The sequence below is a fragment of the Nannobrachium achirus genome (assembly GCF_963921795.1).
Source record: "Nannobrachium achirus genome assembly, chromosome: 24".
Taxonomy (NCBI): domain Eukaryota; kingdom Metazoa; phylum Chordata; class Actinopteri; order Myctophiformes; family Myctophidae; genus Nannobrachium; species Nannobrachium achirus.
Genome location: NC_137831.1, coordinates 27,184,223 through 27,205,402, shown reverse-complemented (window position 1 = coordinate 27,205,402; position 21,180 = coordinate 27,184,223). Strand labels below are relative to the sequence as shown.

General features: G+C 44.2%; 1 protein-coding gene across 1 annotated transcript; it reads left to right on the top strand.

The window, feature by feature from the left end:
• Positions 1-13,514: 13,514 nt before the first annotated feature.
• Positions 13,515-18,197, top strand: ackr3b (atypical chemokine receptor 3b; the record flags this gene model as incomplete). The annotated part of the gene is made up of 4 exons (XM_080720453.1): positions 13,515-13,587; positions 15,065-15,732; positions 16,326-16,586; positions 17,874-18,197. The coding sequence occupies 4 exons, from the start codon at positions 13,515-13,517 to the stop codon at positions 18,195-18,197; spliced, it is 1,326 nt and encodes a 441-aa protein (XP_080576579.1).
• Between the last annotated feature and the right edge of the window lie 2,983 nt (positions 18,198-21,180).

The window sequence follows — 21,180 nt, the reverse complement described above, 5'->3', positions numbered from 1 at the left end:
AGCTTAAATCCCACAAAATAGCCTTTTCAATAGTGTGTAGGCTTTTCACTGTTGAATTTGTGTCCAACAGTCTGTAGCCTAAATTATTAAGCACAATTAGATGTCAGTCTACTATATAATTATGGACACATGTGTCAAACACGACTTAATTGAGAATAATACATCATGCCTGATACGAATAACTACAGCTGTGGCAACATTGCATGCAATTAAAGCTGCATTCTGGGGCTTATTTGAATGAATATGCTAAAAAAGTTATTTTACCTAGTAATATTTGCCTACATCTCTCTCTCTAGCACAAAGATCTGGGTCCGAATCCCAGGTAAGACATATTAAGCAGACCGGGTATGACTGCACTCTGTGGAGGTGCCAACTTGCACCTTGTATCAGGTGATTCAGGTCGCACTTGTTGGTTGGTGGTGACGTATAACCTTGCGTAGCCAGGCTTACTCATCTGCGAAGAGAAAAGCCTGGGCGTGATATGAGGCAGAGAGTGCATAGAACGGTGGGACTTCCGCTGTGAGAATTTTCCCGGATGTTGTTTTTTTTTTTTTTTTCACAGTACAGTGTTCCTGCAAACATATTCTGGGAGGAAAGCTGTTCTTTCTCCTGCCCCTGTGGTTGCGCTCGTAATAAACTCTATCCAAACAAAAACATGGATTCTAAAGTAAGAGCGAGTTAAGCGCTAATCTATTTAGGTTTGTTTCGGTGGGGGATGTTTAAAGACCTGCACCGCATGACGTAACATCTCTTAATGGCATCACTCCATTTATGCAACGTACAACGTTGGGGGCCAGTGGTGGGCAAGGAGCAAGGAGGTAGGGAGCGCTTACTTGGACCGCGCGGAGGTGCCGAAAGTCGGTGGGACGAAGATTTACTACTCTGTCCATAACGGCACATAACTCTGTAACGGGGCTGAGTCGGCTCATGCAACCGTCGCAACGCTCGACACGACTCGCGGCGGTGTCTCACGTGGCTCATGGTCGCCTGAGACGGCACGCCTCTGTCGTCATCACCGAAAACAAGCACTCCTTCCTCTTGTAGCCCCCCGTGCCCCCACCATTGTGCTTAGGTTCGTTAACAAAAACGTGCACGCATCGTGCCCAGGGTGGTGGTGATGTCACCTAGAATAGAACGCTGCTTGGCTAAAGGCCCAGACAACAAGATATGGCCACATAATACCCACAGACAGAGCTCATCCACTTGCACACTCTGCTGGCGCAAGTATTATCCAAGGACAACACAATATTCTATGTTTTGGGTCTGAGAGGCTACATCTCATCAACTGGTGTCTGTGGCTCAAATACGGAATGAATAATGGCTCTGGTCTGGATATCAAAAAGTTTGAAAACCATTGTATAACAGAGTTGCGGATTGCAGCTTAAGTTCCTACATCCATTCTCCAGCAGTGTGGGCAAAACAAATTAAAACATCAACAGAAATCAATCACCACTAATAACACAGGTGTGCAACATGTATGTCAAGGCTGGACAAATATGCTGCAAGCTTAACTATACAGTTCTCAAAGTAGGGTCACCTATACATCTTTTTTTTCCCCCTTTTGTTTTAATGTGGAATATTTTCGAAACATGACAACACAAATCTTGTATGGGATGATCTTACACATATGGGGGTCCTTGTTTGAATAAAGATTGATTGAAGACTTTATGAGTAGTTTGCATATAAAGGTACATGACAGTACAGTTCACTGGTAGGAGTATACTTGACATGAAAAAAGTGATGATGCAAAGAGCACAGCAGACTATAAGCAATATAGGCTAACATGTGGATATAGCCTAACTGTGTATTTTTACATTCTCTCTCTCTCTCTCTCTCTCTCTCTCTCTCTCTCTCTCTCTCTCACACACACACACGCGCGGTGCAGCTGTGCACATCGATTTGCTAATGCATGTGTGAGTAGTCCTACTGTGTTACTACTGCCGGAGAGCATGCAGCTGTGTGGTGGTGGTTGACTGGACTTGGCGGGCTTGTTTTGGTTTGGAACGTGCGTGCGCGCGGGTAAATCAATCCACGAATAATGTGATGTTGTAAAAGCATAATGAGATCGCATTGTGCATTGTGTGAATGTAGCCTAGGCTACATGGTTGAACGAAATATATTGCATCCCCGAAGAGCATTTTTCCAGGTCTGTTTTACACGTCAAATATGTGCTCTGACACCGCGTTTCTCAACGTCTGGTCTGGGGACCACCTGGGGTCGAAAAAAGACTCTTTTACGCGTCTGTAAGACATGACAAGAGGCATGACAAGAGGCTACAAATGGGTCACTTTTCTTTTTCTTTTCTTTTTTTTCCAAAAAAATCTCAGTGTTAATTTAAGTCTGAGAGTGTACAAAATGGAACCAATTGGACCAATGTTGTACACTCTCAGACTCAAGCGTTACACTGAATTGTCCGTTATTTGGACCACCACGGGTCCCCAGGACCCAACGTTGAGCACCTCTGGCAGCAGCCTAGTATCATCATCATCATCATCATTAAATGACAACAAAACGCCTCCAGCGCGCATCGCCCTCCATTCCCAAGTCAATTTTACGCACATCCATCCTCGGGACGTGGACGTCAAGCCCTGATTGAAACTATTGTGGGGCTGGTATTAAGTGTCTAAAGGGGATGGAAATCAGACGTTTGGCACATTCTTCACTGTCATTGTTCATAGTGAAACCGCAATGAATCACTCTGCTCCGAGCCGCTCTGGTAGGCGTTGATGGACGAATTAAATACTCACCGTTTTACTTAAGTAAAAGTATGTCATTATTACCCTATTGTAGCCTAGAAATAGTCTGTTAGTAGACTACAATTAAGTTCGGTATAGCCTATTCACTACACTACATTGTTATCAAAATGTGCTACTGAAAGTAGACTACCAAAAGTTAAAGTGCTCATAGCAGAAGGTCCCATTTCACAAGTTTTCATATTTATCAAATGTGAAAAATAAAAATAAAAATCCTTTGAAAATAGCACATCTACAAGCTCAAAGTGTATTGGAAGATTGGTTATTTCAAATTGCCAAGTAGGTCTATATATAGGCTATAGGGCTGAATTGGTTTTGTGATAAAAAAATTAAAAAAAATCTATAGGGCTAATTGTAATGGAGTAAAGTGGGCTATATGTGCCTTTTGAGATGTAGTGGAGTAGAAGTAAAAGTTTTGCAATTTGACTCCATAGCAAAGTTTAAAAATAAATACAATCTAAATGGTACATAAGTAGGCTACTTGAGTAAATCTACTTCTTCTAGTTACTTTCCTCCACTGTGCCGGTAGGCGTTTCTCCCTCCTCTCTGTATAATAGCAAGTGCAGCGAGTCATTCGAGGCAGAATTCTGACCGAGAGTCGAGAGCTTGCACCTCCTTCCCCCTCTCTCTCTCTCTCTCTCTCTCTCTCTCTCTCTCTCTCTCTCTCTCTCTCTCCTACCTCTCGATACACCTCTCTCTCCTCTAGTCTATAGGCTACCTCTCCCACTCGCAACTTTGGATACGATTTTCACGACAAGAGGACATTATTTATATCACGGAATATCCTTTTTGCTTTTTTCCCCCCCGAAGCCACGCGTACAGCGCAGGATTAAATCAAAGCCACTTGGGTTTTATTGCAAGTAAGTTTCTCTCCTTATAATAAGCATTCACGCTACATTGTAGCCTACCCTGTCAAATCTTGTCCTTGTTAAAGCAAAGCTGCCATCCGGAATATTATTGAATTGACTAAAACGTTATTTTAATCATCTGACAGGTAGAAATGTGATGTAGCCTATCGTGCTGGGACATTGAAGTTATGGGTCGCAGTTTTATAATTTAACTCTGATGATAGCCTAAGACTACTGCCTACAAATGTAACCAAACGGACCCTCAAGGGTCCATTTGGTTACATTTGTAGTAGCCTACAATATCGAAGGTACAAATGGATACTTGATTATAACGCGATTATAACACTCACTGATGACTGTTTTTACTTTTCTACTTTGGCTTTTTCATTGGTTTTATTCTTCTTCTGCGAATCAATGCAAGTTAACCCGACTATAGGCTATTATTTTGTAAACGAACAATATGCTACGTTTATCAGTTTATTTGCCTAATGGTGAATTAGCCTATTAGTCAAACTACAAAGTGTGTAACACACACACTGAGATAGTGGTTGCGAGCGGAGACGCACAGGAGCCGTGCCTGTCCTGTCCTGTCAGCCTCGCATTGTAAAAGCTGTGGCGCGTTTCACAGTCGGCGGTGTGGATGAACAGTGCGCTTTATCTCCACACTGGCCATGCATTCAATGGGACTTTAGATAACACTATATGGCCTATGACTTAATACATATAGAGAGATGTGGACCACAGATTAAAGAGTCTATTGTGTTGTATCATTATGACACCTGTTTGCCTTATGAATAATAAATAGTAGGCTATAATAGTCTAGACCAGTGGTTCTCAAACTTTGAAATCTGAAGGTCTCCCCCTTAACTTTGACAGTGTACAAATGGAACCAAATGGACCCATCCTTATCAGTTTACACTTACAGTATGACAGGGGCGTAGCCAGGAATTAAATTTTGGTAGGCGAAATGCCAGCCCCCCCCAAGGTTATAATTAAAACACTATTCCAGTATATTCAGTGTAAGGGCTAGTTATTTTCAAAAAGCACAGTATGGCGCATTACAAACAAGGCGAACATTGCTCCCAAATAGTGACATAGGCCTATTTCAACTTGTGATTACAACACTAGCTAAATTAGTTCAAAGTAAACTTGTGTCCCTTAAAATACATGGCTCACAACAACATGCGGCGGGGCTTGAGCTTGAAAATATCGATAATTTTGAGAGTGAACTACTCCTTTAATGAAATACATTTTATTTTTTATTTAAGGCCCATTCCCACTGGGCCAGATAACAGATAAAAAAAAACTCTTTCTTTAGATATTTTTCCATTCAAAGTGGATGGTAGATACAGATAAAAAAAATATATATCTACCATGCACAGATATTTGCCACAGGTACTTTTATCTGTGGTAGATATTATAGATATATTTTTTATCTGTTATCTGGCCCAGTGGGAATGGGCCTTACATTTATGGAATGGAAGAGGCTTGCTTAATGAGTTTTAATATGCTACAGCTGGAGAGACAACAAGATGTCAATTCTTAATCCAGCAGTGCTGGATTTAAACAACACAATGATCACGTATTGTGTTTGGAAGCTGTTTACCTACTACATTAAGGACTTTATTCATTTGGAACAGAGGATATCCTACAGGTAGGAGGAAAGCAGAATGGACTTTGTTCAGTGTGTTATTGTCTCTGTTGTTGCGACTTGAGTTAAATAGCCCGGCAGCCCAAATTTACATATCTCTAAAAGGGTAACACTTTCTCAATGGCCAGGCCGCCTACTAGTCAATGAATGGAACTGGTTGAGCTACATTCTATAGGCCTATGGTCCTCTCCACACTGTAGGCCTACTGCCCAGTCAGGCCTTTACACAATGGAAATAAGAGACTTTTTTTTTTTTTTTTTTTTTTTTGGGAGATTTTTTTTTTTTTTTGCCAGATCATTTCTCAGTTGGTAGGCGGTCGCCTCGTTCGCCTACCGCTGCCTACGCCCCTGCAGTATGATATGTAAGGTAGCCTACTCTAGTGGAGGGAGGCTATGAGAAATTGAGAATTTAGCCTACACTCTCAAGAGTTAACAGACCTTGTTATATGAGATACTTAAAGTGTGGTTCCTGTGGAAATAAGCCTCGGCTTTCTAGGATCTCCTAATTTTAGTTGACCTTGTACCAGTGATTTGTACTGTCATGAAACTTCTAATAAATTCTTCAATCAATCAATCAAACCTGGAGGGTCCATGAAGAGCCCCCTCAATTAAGTAACCCTATTATAAGGGTCCTATAGAGACGAAGAAATCACTATACATCAGTGTCAGACGTGGAAAAAAATCCCCAACGTATTTCAGGTGTCACTGCGTACGAAGAGAAGGGGGAGAGTAGATGGGGGTGGTGGTGGGTGTTGTGGGGTTCTTGGCTCTCGGAAGGACAACAACAATGCTGCAGAGAGTGGTAGTGAGAGATTCGAGAGGGTGAGAGATGAGAGGAGGGGGAGGGTAGAGCTGGCTGACTGGTGCCTGGGCTTAATGAATGGCTAGGAGAGAGGGGGAGAGAGAGATGGGAGAGAGAGAGAGAGAGAGAGAGAGAGAGCGAGAGAGAGAGAGAGAGATTGAAGAAATTATAATGTGTGAACAGGAAAATGACATGGTGTTTGACTGTATGGAGATTGAAGCAGCAAAGGTAAACATAAATTGCTGGCACAGCAGTCAAATCCATAAACTGTTGCTACACAGTATTATATTTACACCTTTTGTTTTTAGGGGGAAAAGTTGCTGGGCCCAATTATGATGACAGAATAACAGTCTTGAGTTGAGAGTGAACAACACTAAGGGCATTCTTGGAGTTAAACCCTCTCCTTGTGTGGATTGTTGTTCCAAGTTCCTTGCTGTTTTATTTGAAAGCTTGTGCAAAGCCAACTGGAGATAAGCGGTAATTGGTAATTGTTAGTGTAATAAGAGTGGTTCTGACACTTACAGAGACAGACCACCATCCCCACACAATGGCCAAGGAGGCATCTCTCCACTATCCATCACCGACAGCCATGTGTGTTGGTGTTGGTGTGTGTGTGTGTGTGTGTGTGTGTGTGTGTGTGTGTGTGTGTGAGTGAGTGAGTGTGTGTGCAATGCTCGAGAAAGACAGTGAAAGGCACTTGTTTTACATTGATCTGCAACAGCCAGTGGTGGAAAAAGTACTCACATATTTTGTTTAAGTAAAAGTATCAATAAGTGTCAATAATGTATACATAGTACAGTGTACAAAGGTATTGGTATCCAAGTGTTCTTAAAGTACCAAAAAGGTAGTACTCATTGTGCAGAGTGACCCATGTTTTCTAATTCATAAAATGTATAAAAAGCGTTTGAAAATAGCAGAACTACAAGCTCGCAACGCATTGTATGCTGCTTGGTGATCGGCTACACCAATACACCAATGGCAACAGCTACATAACTAAAAACCTATGCATACATCTGTTTGCTCAACCACGAAGGATCTTCTTACTGAGATTTATGTCTCATCTTGGGTCAAACGCCCCTGCTACTGCGGCCCCTCTGGGCCAAGGATCAGGTGAAAGGGACCCTAAAGTAAACACAAGGTATTTACAAGAGCCCCGTGGGTGCTTGCAACGCACAGCGATTTATGGGAGAAGAAAGCAGTTTCGAGTATTAAAAATCACTGATTTAGATTGATTTATTTCTAATTGTGTTTATTGTAATAGGCCTGTCCACACCAATGCAACTAGTCCTGCAACAAAACCGTTGCATGCAAACATTATTATTGGCAGTTGCGAGGAGTTGCATTGGTGTGCCATCATGGCCTTAAAACTGTTTTGTTGCAAGGAGTTACATTTGTTTCGGTCTGGCCTCAGGATAAGACCTTTATTGACACAGCAAGGGAAATCCAGTCTGCAAAGGCAGCACGGCACTTAAGATACGGTTACAGCAGGACGTCACGCACAAAAAGGAGCACCATCAGTAATTTACTAAATATACAACTGCACACACCCTCAACTATAAGCTTGCACTATGCAGGGCAAAATAAATGATACGATTGCACACAGTAACCCTGCATGTTAGGTCCTTACCAGGGACGTGCTGGGCCCCTGATTCAGCCCGGGAAAAAGAGTTGGAGAGGCCCTCATTGCGCGTTATAGAGAGAGATCTCTCTATAGCGCTGCTGCTACTCAAAGATTTGACATGAATTAGGCCTATATTTCGTTGTTGTCGGGTGGAAACCTTTTATGTCCAAAACAGTTTGTTTTGTATTTATCATTTAAAAAATGATTTAAACTAGTGAAAACAGCCGATCTACAAGCACACAACGCCTCGTTGTGAGCCGCTTTTCCCAATGGCCAGCATGTCCCTGGTCCTTACTGTCCGTGTAAGGTAGAATGGCAAAGGTGGTTCTCCCATTTCTCCTTTCATTTCTCTCTCCTATCCTCTACCTCTCCTCCCCTCTCCCCCCTATCCTCTACCTCTCCTCCCCTCTCCCCCCTCTCCTCTAAATCACCCCTCCTGTCTCCAACCGTCTCCTCCCCACTTGCCTGTCATGTCATCTCCCCTCTCCTTTCCTATCCTCTCTCTTGTCCTCTCCTCTCTCTCCTCTCCTCCGCCCTCATTCTGAACAGGAAGGTGTGTTCAGCCAGAGCTATAAAAAGGGAGAGAGAGAGCTCACCCCGCTTGCCTTTTGTCTGGGGATGCGTTCTCCTCCCCCCGGGTTGCGGTGGTCCCCGGTGATTCTTTTTGTTGTGATCTGTTGGTGATTTAGGGGGCTATAGTTTGCTACAGCTGTCCATCTGCTCGGGTTACCCGGCGATGCTTTTAAGGGCTATCTCGCTAACTTTGTTAGGAGAGCAAACATCTGGCTAATTTTAAAGCGCACGTAAACAAGACGAGAACCACTTCTCTTTGATACCGCAAACCCCCCCACCTCTTTGCATTAAGTTTCCGCTTTAAAGTATCCATTCTGGGTGTATCGATTTAAGCCGTTAAAAACCGGGAAAGCATCTGTGTCATATATACTGTAGCATACTGTAACATACTTTGGATTTAGAACAGTGCAGAGATAGCAGAGATACAAGCTTGCAGCATGTCACTTCGTTCAGCTTGTACATCTGCTATTAAAAAGGATAATAATAATCTTGAAGATGTTTGAAAAATGGTGTATAATTTTGAATTGTTTCAACACAAATCTTCTCCTCTGGGGGTCCCTGGCACAAAACATTTGGGCGGGCCCATGCGGCCAAATACATATCATTTTGCCGGGTCCTTGGTACGAAAAAAGTTTGAGAACTACTGATTTAGAAGGCCTTTTGTAGAATCGGCCTCAGGTCTTAAAGGGCATATAAGTACTGTTCATAAGCTTGATGTACAGTTTTTGGGGGGTTTGAAGCGGCCAGGCTGTATCATAAACTTGCGTTGTAAACATAATTTAAAAGCACTTCAGTTGGAGCCACTCTCTGTTTTGGCCAGAGAGTGTACTATATGCCACATACGCAGTAAAGTACTTTAACCTCAAAGGATACACAAACGGAACCAAATTGGTTCCATTTGTATATTCTTCAGAGTTGAATGAACACCAAGGATCTTCAGTCACGGATCAGCTTTTTTGCATGTCACCCCTCATTCGTGTGGGACTTCAACCCCAATTGAAGTCCTTGATGCTGAGTGCCAAGCAGGGAAGCATGTGGTCCCATTTGGTCGAACCAGGAAAAGAAAGAAGAAGAAAAATCCCCCAAAAGAGTGTTTCCCCCCCTCTATTTTTCTGTATTTCACATTAAACTTTAATTACATCTTTCACACATAATTACACTATACAGTATACATTACTCGGACACAGCAACTTTGTTTAGTCTAAAAGGTTTAAAAAAGGCCAAGCAGTTTCACATCCACATTTCACATCCGCGTCTCAAATGAAAAGGTTATTTTCTAAGGTTTGGGTCTTAAGGGTGCATATGAGTACATGTCGTGAGGTTAATTCTGCTATTCATGGAGAGGTGAACATTAGAGATGTACCGATTTTCTTCCTTCCCGATACCAATTCCGATAACTTGCGTACCGGTCGATACAGTATCAATCTGATACCAGTGTGTAATTTACAAATCTAGGACAGTGGGTTCACTAAGTGGGTTCCTTGAGGGGCTTCCAAATGGACCCTAACAGGTCTGTAATTCTGAGTGTACACCACTGGTCTATTTGTACACTCTCAGATTCATGGGGGTCCTTGAAATTAAAAGGTTTGAGAACCACTGATCTAGGAATAAATAAGAATTCCATTAATAAAAGTTAGTCAAATTATAATGTAAATAGAACAGTAAGAGTATAAAACAGTCAATCAACATATGAATGCATGAATGAAATCTCATCACATGATAGATTATGTGGTATCAGATCGGCAGAGACTGGCATACTCGTCAATACCGATACCAGCATCTTAGGCAGTATCGGCAGCTTTTCTCATACTGGTATTGGTATTGGAACGACTCTAGTGAACAGTTCACCTAAGGACCTAACCTGAAGTAGCCTCACCTCATTGTTACACACTTTACTTTGAACTCGACAGTGAAATTGTGATGGGGGTGAACTGTAGAGTATAATGTCAAGTCCCCAGCGATGATTTATTAATAATCTCCTGTCTTCAACTGGAACACAATTCAGCTGCTGGATCATCAACTAATTTTAGAATCAAGAGGAGTTCATTTGTCACTCCCTTGTATTGGTCCAAGCAGCGAAATGTCGGGGTGATACATGGTCACATGGTCTCTTTCCAAAATAGCAAGAAAATAGCAGATCTACAAGCTCGCAAGGCGACGTGTTGTGAGCTTGTAGATCTGCTATTTTTTTGCTTCTGTTGCGTGAAACTGTCATACGGCAAAGTATGACAGTATGACATCGAAATAATAAAATCCTTTATGAAAAAACAAAAAGGTTAAATATGAATTCACAGCATTTCTAGCTGTCAGCGATGAAAAGCTGGTCTCATTATAAACCTCAGATATAGGGCCCTCTTTGGTTGTGCCTAAAACTCGCCTCAACACACAGGGTGATCGTGCATTTGCGGCCTAGCTGGTTGACGTCGGCTTTGGAGCGCCCAACCCGAGGAACTAAGGCTAGTCAGTGTCATCTTCTAAATCCCAGCTGAAAGCAATCTTTTATATATCGACGCCATTCCATAGCTTTTGTTGTCTCCTTCATCCGCGTCTAATGCAGGCTATTTCCTTGTATACCCTTTTCATGTTTGCCGCTGCTGTTGTTCTTCCATCATGGCTGTATTTCATCTTGCCACTAAAGCGCTCTGTAACAGTGTTTTGAAAAGCGCTTCGTCAATAGAGATCAGTAGGCCTATCCTTTGTAACTCTGAGTGTACAAAAGGATCCATTTGGCTATAGCTATAGAGTACATGTGTACACTCTCAGAGGTACATTAGCACGGTGAGGATTTTACTGGACAGTATTGCTGCTTTATTTGTAGAGGGAGACAGGAGAGAAGTCTCCATCAGGGATTTGATTGAAGTAATGTAATGGATTACATTTAAGTACATAATTAATACAGACAGACATAGAGCTCTTAACATTTCTAAGGGCGCACATACAGTTCTTTTTATGGTGATGGCGACAAGGCTATAATACTGACCGTCTCCAGAGAGTGCACAAATGGAACCCATTTGTGCACTCGCTTAGTTTCACAGGGTTAAATCCGGCACTGAGGATTTCAGTGTGTACAGTCCACCTCCCATTATAGTTTTACTGTTGAGTGTAACAATGAAGTGATGCTATTTCTGGCCCTTAGGCGGACTTTTCACCTCTCATAAACTGTGACGGCATTTAGCCCCACAACATGCACCCTTACACATCCGCCCTTAAGCCCAGAATGCACAGCTGCATGGGCGCATGCACGCACACGCACACGCACACACACACACACACACACACACACACACACACACACACACACACACACACACACACACACACACACGCAGATGTGATTAGCTGCATAACAACCATATGTTTACACAAACAATTTATTCATGCACACATAAAAGGAGAGCATTCAAGGACACAACTATTAAAGGTACGGTTAAGGTTACATTCACAAACTCATGGCATATGTCCTCTTCATGATACAATAAGCATGTCACTCTGTACTCTATGGGTATAATAACACACGCACACATGCATACACAAGTCAAACCCCAATTGCACAGCTGCGTATGTAGGGATATTGTGCACACGCTCGCACGCATGCACGCAAACACGCACGCACACACACACACAGTGGAAACAGAACACACTGTTGGTGACCCTTGTAGCCTTAAGGGGACAGCCCGGTCAGGTCTTGAAAACACACATAATGTCTTCTTTCTGTACACGAGGTCATGCGTGTGTGTGTGTGGTCGCAGCGCAACACACTATAAGGTCACTGTGCTGCCCCCCCCCCCCCCCCCCCCCCCCCCCACCCTGACAAGCACATACAATCTTATAGGGGTTATGGCATTACATTTAGTTTGACTCGGTTCGACGGATAAATATTGTGAAAATAGCAATCATTTGTATCTTTGTCATTGTATTTGATAATTTGGCCATTGTTTGACCAAGTTTTTATAGTATAGTTTGTTGATTACCTTTGATGCAGTAATGGTCTCCCCCCCCTGAACTTCAGGACTTTTGTGTATGTTAAGCTGTAAAACGTAGAAAGAGAAAAGAGAAAGTTATGTGTTTTTGGAAACGGAAACGTATCAGTGTGGACATAGCCTTTAAGCCACGGGGATAGAACCTCAGTCACACTGCTTGGTCTTCAAACAACCACTTCAGTTAATCGTGTTGACTACGCCAAGCGTGTTATGAGCCGCCGTGCCCTGGATATACGAGTAATTTTCCCGAGCTGTTCCATCCCTTGATGGACATATCTTTCCGCGGCTCCACTCCGGGTGACAGTTTCCGAGCGCTTTCGTAATCCCTGAACAAATTAGCTTTTTTTCCACTCGGGTGCCGTTTTATGCGTGGCCCCTGTCAGGAGAGGTTAAGCTTGCAAAATGCAGATGGTGATACATTTAATAAACCTTGCAATGGATCACGTGAGAAATTACTTCTTGTTTTTGAACTATTTTTGGACTATTAATCACAGCTATACACTTGTATGTAGGATCTGTACAGTATCTGTCCATTAAACTAAACCAAGCATTCAGTTATAGCCATTAATAAAATCATATATCTTAATTACAAGATTGACATTAATGTGGAATTGGAACATTTTCACCCATTAAAACCGGGAAAGCATCCGTGTCATTTTAGATTTTAACCACTTTAACCATTATCTTATGGCTTTGGCTTTTCAAAAATAGCAGATATTATTATTAATTACTTGTAATTTGTAAAAGTATTTTTAAGAGCATATATATTTTTAATACTTGGGTATTTCTAAATAGCAAGTACTCCACTACTGCCCCAGTCAACTTGAGTACAAATGTGACAAAGCAACCTCCACATGTTAGTCGAGTAGTTATTTGTCCAAGAGTGTCTGTATACTTTGACTCAGATTACCGGGGTCCACCACTGGATTTGATCCAAGACCATGTATAAATATGGGCACAGGGAGGCGGATGATGTCCACTCACTCCCTCAGCCGTGGACCGACTGGCTGGCGGCGGTACAAACAGCGTACTATTATCGGTTCATGTTAGCCCGACACGGCTCTCAAATTGGACCCATATGCGTCGAGTGTCCTGTTTTTTGGGGAGGGGGGCGAGGATAACTCTCTTTCTGACAGCGCCGGCCCTAATTCTGTCCGTTATTGATGGTGTGAGAGGAGCCGGGAGCCATGGGAAATGTTCCCAGTGTGATGAACAACAGAGAGAACATTCCCCGGAACAGCAGGCGGGCGGCCATATTACATACCCTCCTGACACAGGCAGCACACCATGGTAGACGTGTTTAAAAATGCTACCCATGGAGCAGCGTTGCTGGATTTAGCAGAGACAAATAAGCAACCAGGTCTGTGAAAACAAGCCCAAAAGAAGCAACTAGAGGCTACATTGATTGAGCACTTCAAATCTGTGCCCGGGGGTGTGCACAGTATATGAGGATTGGATGTAGGAGTCTCAGAAGTAACAGTCACCATTGATGTACAGTTGTGCAATACCCGTTGTATCCGTCTGTCTGGCTGGCACTCTTTTATGCCCATATATGGTGTTCCGTGATGTCATATCCAAATTTGGGCACTGTAGTGATGACAGTCAGTGATGCCAGTTGGGCATTGTTTTCCATCTGTCTGGCTGGCTCTCTTTTACGCCCATATATGGTGTTCCGTGTCCAGGCCAGTGTGTGATGTCATATCCAAATTTGGGCACTGTAGTGATGTCAGTCAGTGATGTCAGTTGGGCATTGTTTTCAATCTGTCTGGCTGGCTCTCTTTTATGCCCATATATGGTGTTCCGTGTCCAGGCCAGTCTGTGACGTCATCTCCGAATTTGGGCTCTGCAGTGATGTCAGACAGTGATGTCAGTTGGGGGCTCTTATCTTCCGTATGAATAGACTGGGAAGGGGGTACATATTTGTTTTGAAGTTTCCTTTGTTTGTTTGGTTTGGGTTGGTGGGTGTGTCTACTGTGTTGCTTTTAGAAATTACTGTCATTATAGTGATAGTGAATCATTCGTGTCAGAATAAAATGTGAACGCTATACATTTAGCCACGTTACGGCATCAAAGGAATGTAGTCTTGACATTATGGTCTGACCCCTGCACTCCTTCCTAGCAGTTTGCTTGTAATGTTGATCCAGACATTGATGCTTATTCTGTGGTTTCAAGCGTGTTAAACTATACTTCATTGTATGACCAGGCAAGATGTCTCCGCTTGAATCAAAGTGATTTACAGCTATAGCCACGTGATCCTACGAGAAAGAATGAATTGGGGTTTATTAAAACCACTTAAGCCCCTCTGTAAATCTAAATATCAAGAAAATGTAATAAATACATAATAATAATAAGTGAATGAAGCTATGGCTCACAGACTCCTGTGGTCTTCTCAAATAAACAGTGGATGTTTAACAGTCTCCTCTGATATTTCAATAAACAATAACCAAGACAAAAACAATGACCGCAGAGGGTCTGGAGGTGCGTGTAGAGGCCGCGACCCCTGAAGCCACATGTGTCCTGCTATGTGAATGTGAATCCCCCCGGAACCCCTCCACAAACACACACACATGCACACTCACACACTCACACACGCGCACACAGACCACAATTCACCTTCTAATTTGTCACAACGAAAGTACATGTGTGTGTGAACGTGCGTGTGTGTGTGTGTATAGTCTGAGTGAAAAGAACCCCCATGGCGTTTCCAAACAAACAATGGTTGTTTTACAGATAATGGTTTCACTATGGAAAGAATATAACCATTTCCCGTTTTCCCTCAAGAACGAAACACTACTAACCTTTGTTTTCCTCTTTTTTTGTGTGTAATTTTTCCGCAGACCCGAAAGTCGCCCTCCTTTTGAACTTGACCTTCACACCGCACCGCAGCACCATGCCAGCCGAGTCGTCGGCCGCGGGCGGCCTCAGCGTCAACGACCTGACGGAGCTGATGGAGATGTGGGAGGAGCTCAACATCAGCGGCGACCACCTGGACGGCAACGTGTCGCACCACGTGGAGGCGTACGCCTGCCCGGCGGGCTTCAGCCACGGCGCCTTCCTCTACACGCTGTCCCTGCTCTACGTGTTCATCTTCCTGGTGGGCCTGGCCGCCAACGCCCTGGTGGTCTGGGTCAACGTGCGGCGCTCCGGCCGGAACCGCGGCGGCGGCGGCTACGAGACCCACCTGTACATCCTCAACCTGGCGGTGGCCGACCTGTGCGTGGTGGCCACGCTGCCCGTGTGGGTGAGCTCGCTGCTGCAGAAGGGCCACTGGCCGTTCGGCGAGCTGGTGTGCAAGCTCACGCACCTGGTGTTCAGCGTCAACCTGTTCGGCAGCATCTTCTTCCTGGCGTGCATGAGCGTGGACCGCTACCTGACCGTGGCGCACTTCGGCGACGTCGGCAGTGGCGGCAGCAGCCGGCGGAGGAAGGTGGTCCGCCGGGTGGTCTGCGTGCTGGTGTGGCTGCTGGCGCTCGCCGCCTCGCTGCCCGACACCTACTTCCTGCGGGTGCGTACGGTTTTCAATGTGTAGATTATTTGTTTTTTTTTATATTGTTTAGAGCAGTGTTTCTCAAACGTATATTTCAAGGTCTCCCCTTAACTCAGACAGGGTACAAATGTTTCGGTCTCACGACCAAAACGTTGCTCTTTATTTAATCAATTATTCTCTTGAACTTGCAAGTGGCAGTGTGCGGGGCTAATCGTTTTAAGAGTCATCTGCTTAAAACTTAAAAGAAAAAAGACATAATCTTTTTCTTTAAATTAGAAAACAAATCCAAAGATTTTTCAAAATAATTTCATAAATGAATAGAAAAACAACAACAGCACATTAATCAAGACATGTCCATAAATTAGAAAACAAATGTTTAAGTATAGTGAAAATATTTCACTATAGTTTGGGTCCTGGGGAGACGTCACGTTTCTCTTTTGGGCCTCGAGCTAAAACGTTTGGGAACCAGTGGTTTAGACTGATGATAAGGTTCTCGATCGACCTACGATCCTAGATTACTATCGCTATGCGTTGATTTATTACCTCGTGTTTGTCCCTTGCTCTGGATTAAGATCGTCTGCTAAAATGCCTTAAATCGTAAACCTTTTCAGGCGGTCAAGTCCTACCACTCGGAGAGCACGCTGTGCCGGCCCGTCTACCCCGCCGACAACCCCCGCGAGTGGATGGTGGGCGTGCAGATGAGCTTCATGATCCTGGGCTTCGCCATCCCCTTCCCGGTCATCGCCGTGTTCTACCTCCTCCTGGCCGGGGCCATCGCCTCGCCGCCGTCCGGAGACCCCGCCTCCTCCTCCTCCTCTGGCGGCGACCAGGAACGCCGCATCAGCCGCAAGATCATCCTGACCTACATCGTGGTGTGTATAATGGCAATTTTAGGATGCAAATCTGTCCTAAAACATATCGTCACTGTCGGGCAGAAACCTTGTATCTCCAAGTTTCAAATTTGTCTTTTTTTTCGCAAAGTAATGCCCTGCATCATACAAGGCAGTCTCACAAAAGTAGTGAAAACTGCAGATCTACAAGCACACAACGCCTCACGGTGCGAGGCGCTGTGTGCTTGTAGATCGGCTATTTTCACTGGTTTAGTTAATTTTTTAAATAATAAATACAAAACTAACGGTTTTGGACATACAAGGTTTTCACCCGACAACGGCAATTCTCTATCTAATTGTATTTGGACCATATAAGTGTTACCCTTCACAGCAGGGGTCCTTTCACAGATCCTGTTGCTGGGGTTCAAACAACTGTTCCAACATCTATTTCTGCTACACTGTTCTTTTTTTTGGCTGGTCCCCCAAAATGACATGTATTTGGCCGTTGACCCCCCCCCCCCCCATCTCAAAATATGTTGTTCCAGGGACCACACAGAAGCAAATACATGAGTACAAAGTTAACTCGGTGCCACGCTGTAAGCTTGTATATCTGCTATTTTTCAATAGTTAGAGCATTAAATATTTCTAGGCCAGGGGGGCGCCCGCTGGCCTACTGGTCCAGGCGCATACCACAGAGGCTCTGTGTAGCCCGCAGCGGGTCGCTGGTTCGATTCCCGAGCCTGACCAGATTTAGCTGCATGTCACTCCCCATCTCTCTCACCATTTCCTGTCAGTCTTATATCCCACGTGGTTCTCAACCTGTGGGTCAGGATCTCCAAATTATTTTGGGGGGGTCCCCAAATGATTAACCTAATGTGCAACATTGTTTTCTCACTCAACAGTAAACAAAGCAACATAAAAGTTTAAGTGTATAGAGGGTATCTGCACATTTCTGAAGTGACAATTTAAGGACTTTAAAGACCTTTTCAGTACCTCTGGTCAAACATTGGTCAAATTGTCAAATAGTAGAGGCTGAAATTGTGAAAATAGCAGATCTACATGCTCACAACGCCTCGCAACGCGAGGCGTTGTGAGCATGTAGATCGTCTATTTTCACAATGGAATAGATTGAGTTAAACTAAATGTAATGCCAACTGCTACAATTGCAAGTGCTTGTGCAGGGTGGGGGGGGGGGGGGGTCCCCTGTTAAAATATGATTATTTTGGGGGTCACGGCCTGAAAAGGTCGAGAACCACTGTTCTATCCTATCGATAAAGGCAAAAATAAATTCTCGGCCTAAATGAGTTTTTCAACATTTCTCCATCGCAGGTGTTCCTGGTGTGCTGGCTGCCGTACCACGCGGCGCTGCTGGTGGACACGCTATCGCTGCTGGGCGCGCTGCCCTTCGACTGCCGCCTGGAGAACTTCCTGTACGTGGCGCTGCACCTCACGCAGTGCCTCTCGCTGCTGCACTGCTGCGTCAACCCCGTCGTCTACAACTTCATCAACCGCAACTACCGCTACGACCTCATGAAGGCCTTCATCTTCAAGTACTCCACCAAGACGGGCCTGGCGCGGCTCATCGACGGCGGCTCCTCGCACGCCTCCGAGACGGAGTACTCCGCCGTGGAGACGAGCAACGTCCCGCTGTGAGGAAGGGCGGAAAAAAAAGTTTGGACATATAACTTCCTTCGGACAACTCTTAACCAAAGCTTTCCTTTTGGGCTGGGGACGGACGACTGTAAAAAAAAAAAACATGTGGCCGGTGTGTGTTAGAAATAGACGGGACAGATTCATAAAGGCACTGTGCGTGAAATCGTGACCAAATTGTAAGCCTACGGCGTATAAGCTGTAATTTACTGTACCGCGGAGAACAATGTTTTCGCTCCTCCCAAGTAGAAAAAAATGGATTGGACCTTGGGGACGGGGGGGAGGGGGGCGGGGGGGCTTGGCGGTGTTAAGAAAGCACTTCAACTGAACTGGAGACATGGAGTCACCCGGACAGACGGGACAAGTGACACTGTAAACACAAACTCAAACTCTTGACACATTCACACACCCGAACACAAATACACACACACACGCATACACAAACATTGTATTCACAAAAGCACATAAACACTCTGCACATGCGTACTACTCGCACGCACACTTATGCACGCATATGCTGTACATACACAAACAGCCTCTCTCGCTCTCTTTCTGTCTCTCCCCTGTGTGCGCACAACTGCAATCGTTATTGCAAGCAATGCATAGCCCGGGGGTCTTCAACAGGGGGTCTGGGACCCCTAGGGGCGTCCTCGGAGTCACTACAGAGGGGGGCCGGGAAATCTTTGTGTGATAGGATGTTTCTTTTGACAAGAACCGCTTGAACCCTAGCATCCCTCTTCTGAGGAGAACTTTAGCCAAAAATAAGGGATCTAAAAGCTCACAACGCCTCGTGAGCTTGTAGATCGGCCATTTTGGGAAGGTGCAGAGGGAAAAAAGAGACGACTAAGCACAGAGTGAAAGGTCAAGTTTATTAAGTATTGACGGTTCAAGTGGTTAAACGTTTGAAATACACATTAACATGAATCCAACGTACACTGATGACAGTGCTGTCAAACTAGTCTATGAAGCTATCTATGAAATCTATGAAAAAGTTGAATCTGCACTGCAACACAATTTCATACAATAGACCTATGTAGTGGTGGTGGTGAGGGGGGGTCCCTGCTTCATCAGTCTCTTCAGGCCTGCAACATGTTAAATGGCATATAGCCCCCCTTTCATTCACACTAATACACATTCACACAAAAGGACACCTCCCCCCATGCCCTGCAGGTTAGTTGGAGCCTCAACCCTATAGCCTGTGATTACCTGACAACTGACAGTTATGGCAGCAGTCAGTCCATCATCGAGGCTCCGCTGCACTCCACACTGTTACTTAGACGCGAGTGTGGAGTTGTCTTTGGGTTTGAGTGAAATGGTGGTGTAGCCCAGTGGTGTAATGTACTTTTCAAAAGATTTTTATACATTTGAAAACTTCAAATAGGACATTCTGCACAACGAGTACTTTCTACTTTTGGTACTTCAAGTACATTTTGATACAAATACTTTTGTACTTTTACTCAATTACATTTTGAATTCCAGACTTTTACTTGTAAGGGTGCCCTCACACCAAAATACCTATGATTGCAGTATTGATACTTTTACTTAAGTAGAACATGTGAGTACTTTTTACCACCACTGCTCAAGCCGAGGGGCGTCAAGATTTTACGCGAACCCGAAGACAACTCCACCCTCGCTACACAAGGGCCTGCCATTTAACCCCCGCGCATGTACACAGCTGCAGGTGAAAAACGCCTCTCGCTCAAACCCACAAGATCCAGACCTGAGATTGTGCCAAACCGCAGGCTTATACGACTCCAGTCAGGAGGAAGACAAATATATTGCGTAATTTATGTGTCTGCGGGGCTCTGGGTAAAAAACTTCTGGCTGAACCACCGTTAGCAGGCGAGTGAGGAATGTCATGCATTTGTGCATCCAGGGGTTAGAGGAGGAGATAACGATCAAACACTTTGAAGGCTCGTGTTAGCAGTTTCTTGGAAGAGGCAAGAACACATGTTAGCTCGGGTTGATATTGCTACTTAATATGCTCACTACCTATTTGAAATTATCCCGCTATGCCTGGCAATGAAATAGGATATTCTTCAAGTCACAGAGTCGGTAATGTTATTTGACGATTCAGTTATTCAACTATTGCGGTGAAGTGGTACTGGTCAGCACAAGGGTTTTGGCACATTTCTGAATACAAAGGGTCTACTATAGCGGCGTTATTTTTGCCATAGTAAACAACACACCAAAAATCGTCTTACCAGAACTGTGATGGCTTTCTACACAGCAGTAGATCTAACAGTCAACAATCACAGTCTCGCTGACAGACAGGGAGATACATGCTGGGATTAATGGGGTTCAGGTGAAGCCCATATTCCTCCGTAAAGCCAATTCTCGTCCTAGTCGCTCCTCAGCTAACAGCCAACCCTGCCAACCTCCCACCAGCCTGCGTTTCTTAAAGATGAGATCTTGCCTGGGATTTTAACCGCAAATTCCACATTTCTACCCTTCTTTCAAGACGGAATGCTCGCTTGGCCAGGGGAGACATTATAGCTTCAGGCAGGGCTACTTGCCAACGTGACTAGTGTCCTGCCAGACACCACGGTGTAGTAGGGAGACCAGCTCTAAACACACATGTGCTAGTGATACTCGACCATAGCATACAGATTGGGTTAATAACCTTTCATGCATTAAAATCATTTCCGGATTGCAGCTTTTAAAACCAAGATATTGTTATTCAATTGTGTGCAAGACTTCCAGCAGGCTGTGACTACACTGTATAGTGTGAAATCCTAAGTTTTTAGTTAACTCTGTCTCTGAGAGCGTGCAAATGGAACCAAATGGACCCACACGGATCACTTTGGTTCTATTTGTACACTCACAGAGGCTAATACACGTTGAGTGTTTCCCTGTGTAATGCTTTTGTAAATAGGTTGAAGGAGTATATTTTGTGCCTTCAAAATGTCTTTAAAATAGTATATTCTGTGAATATGTTTATATCAGTATTTACATGCAAGTGCTGTGATATTTTGAAGTTTGATGT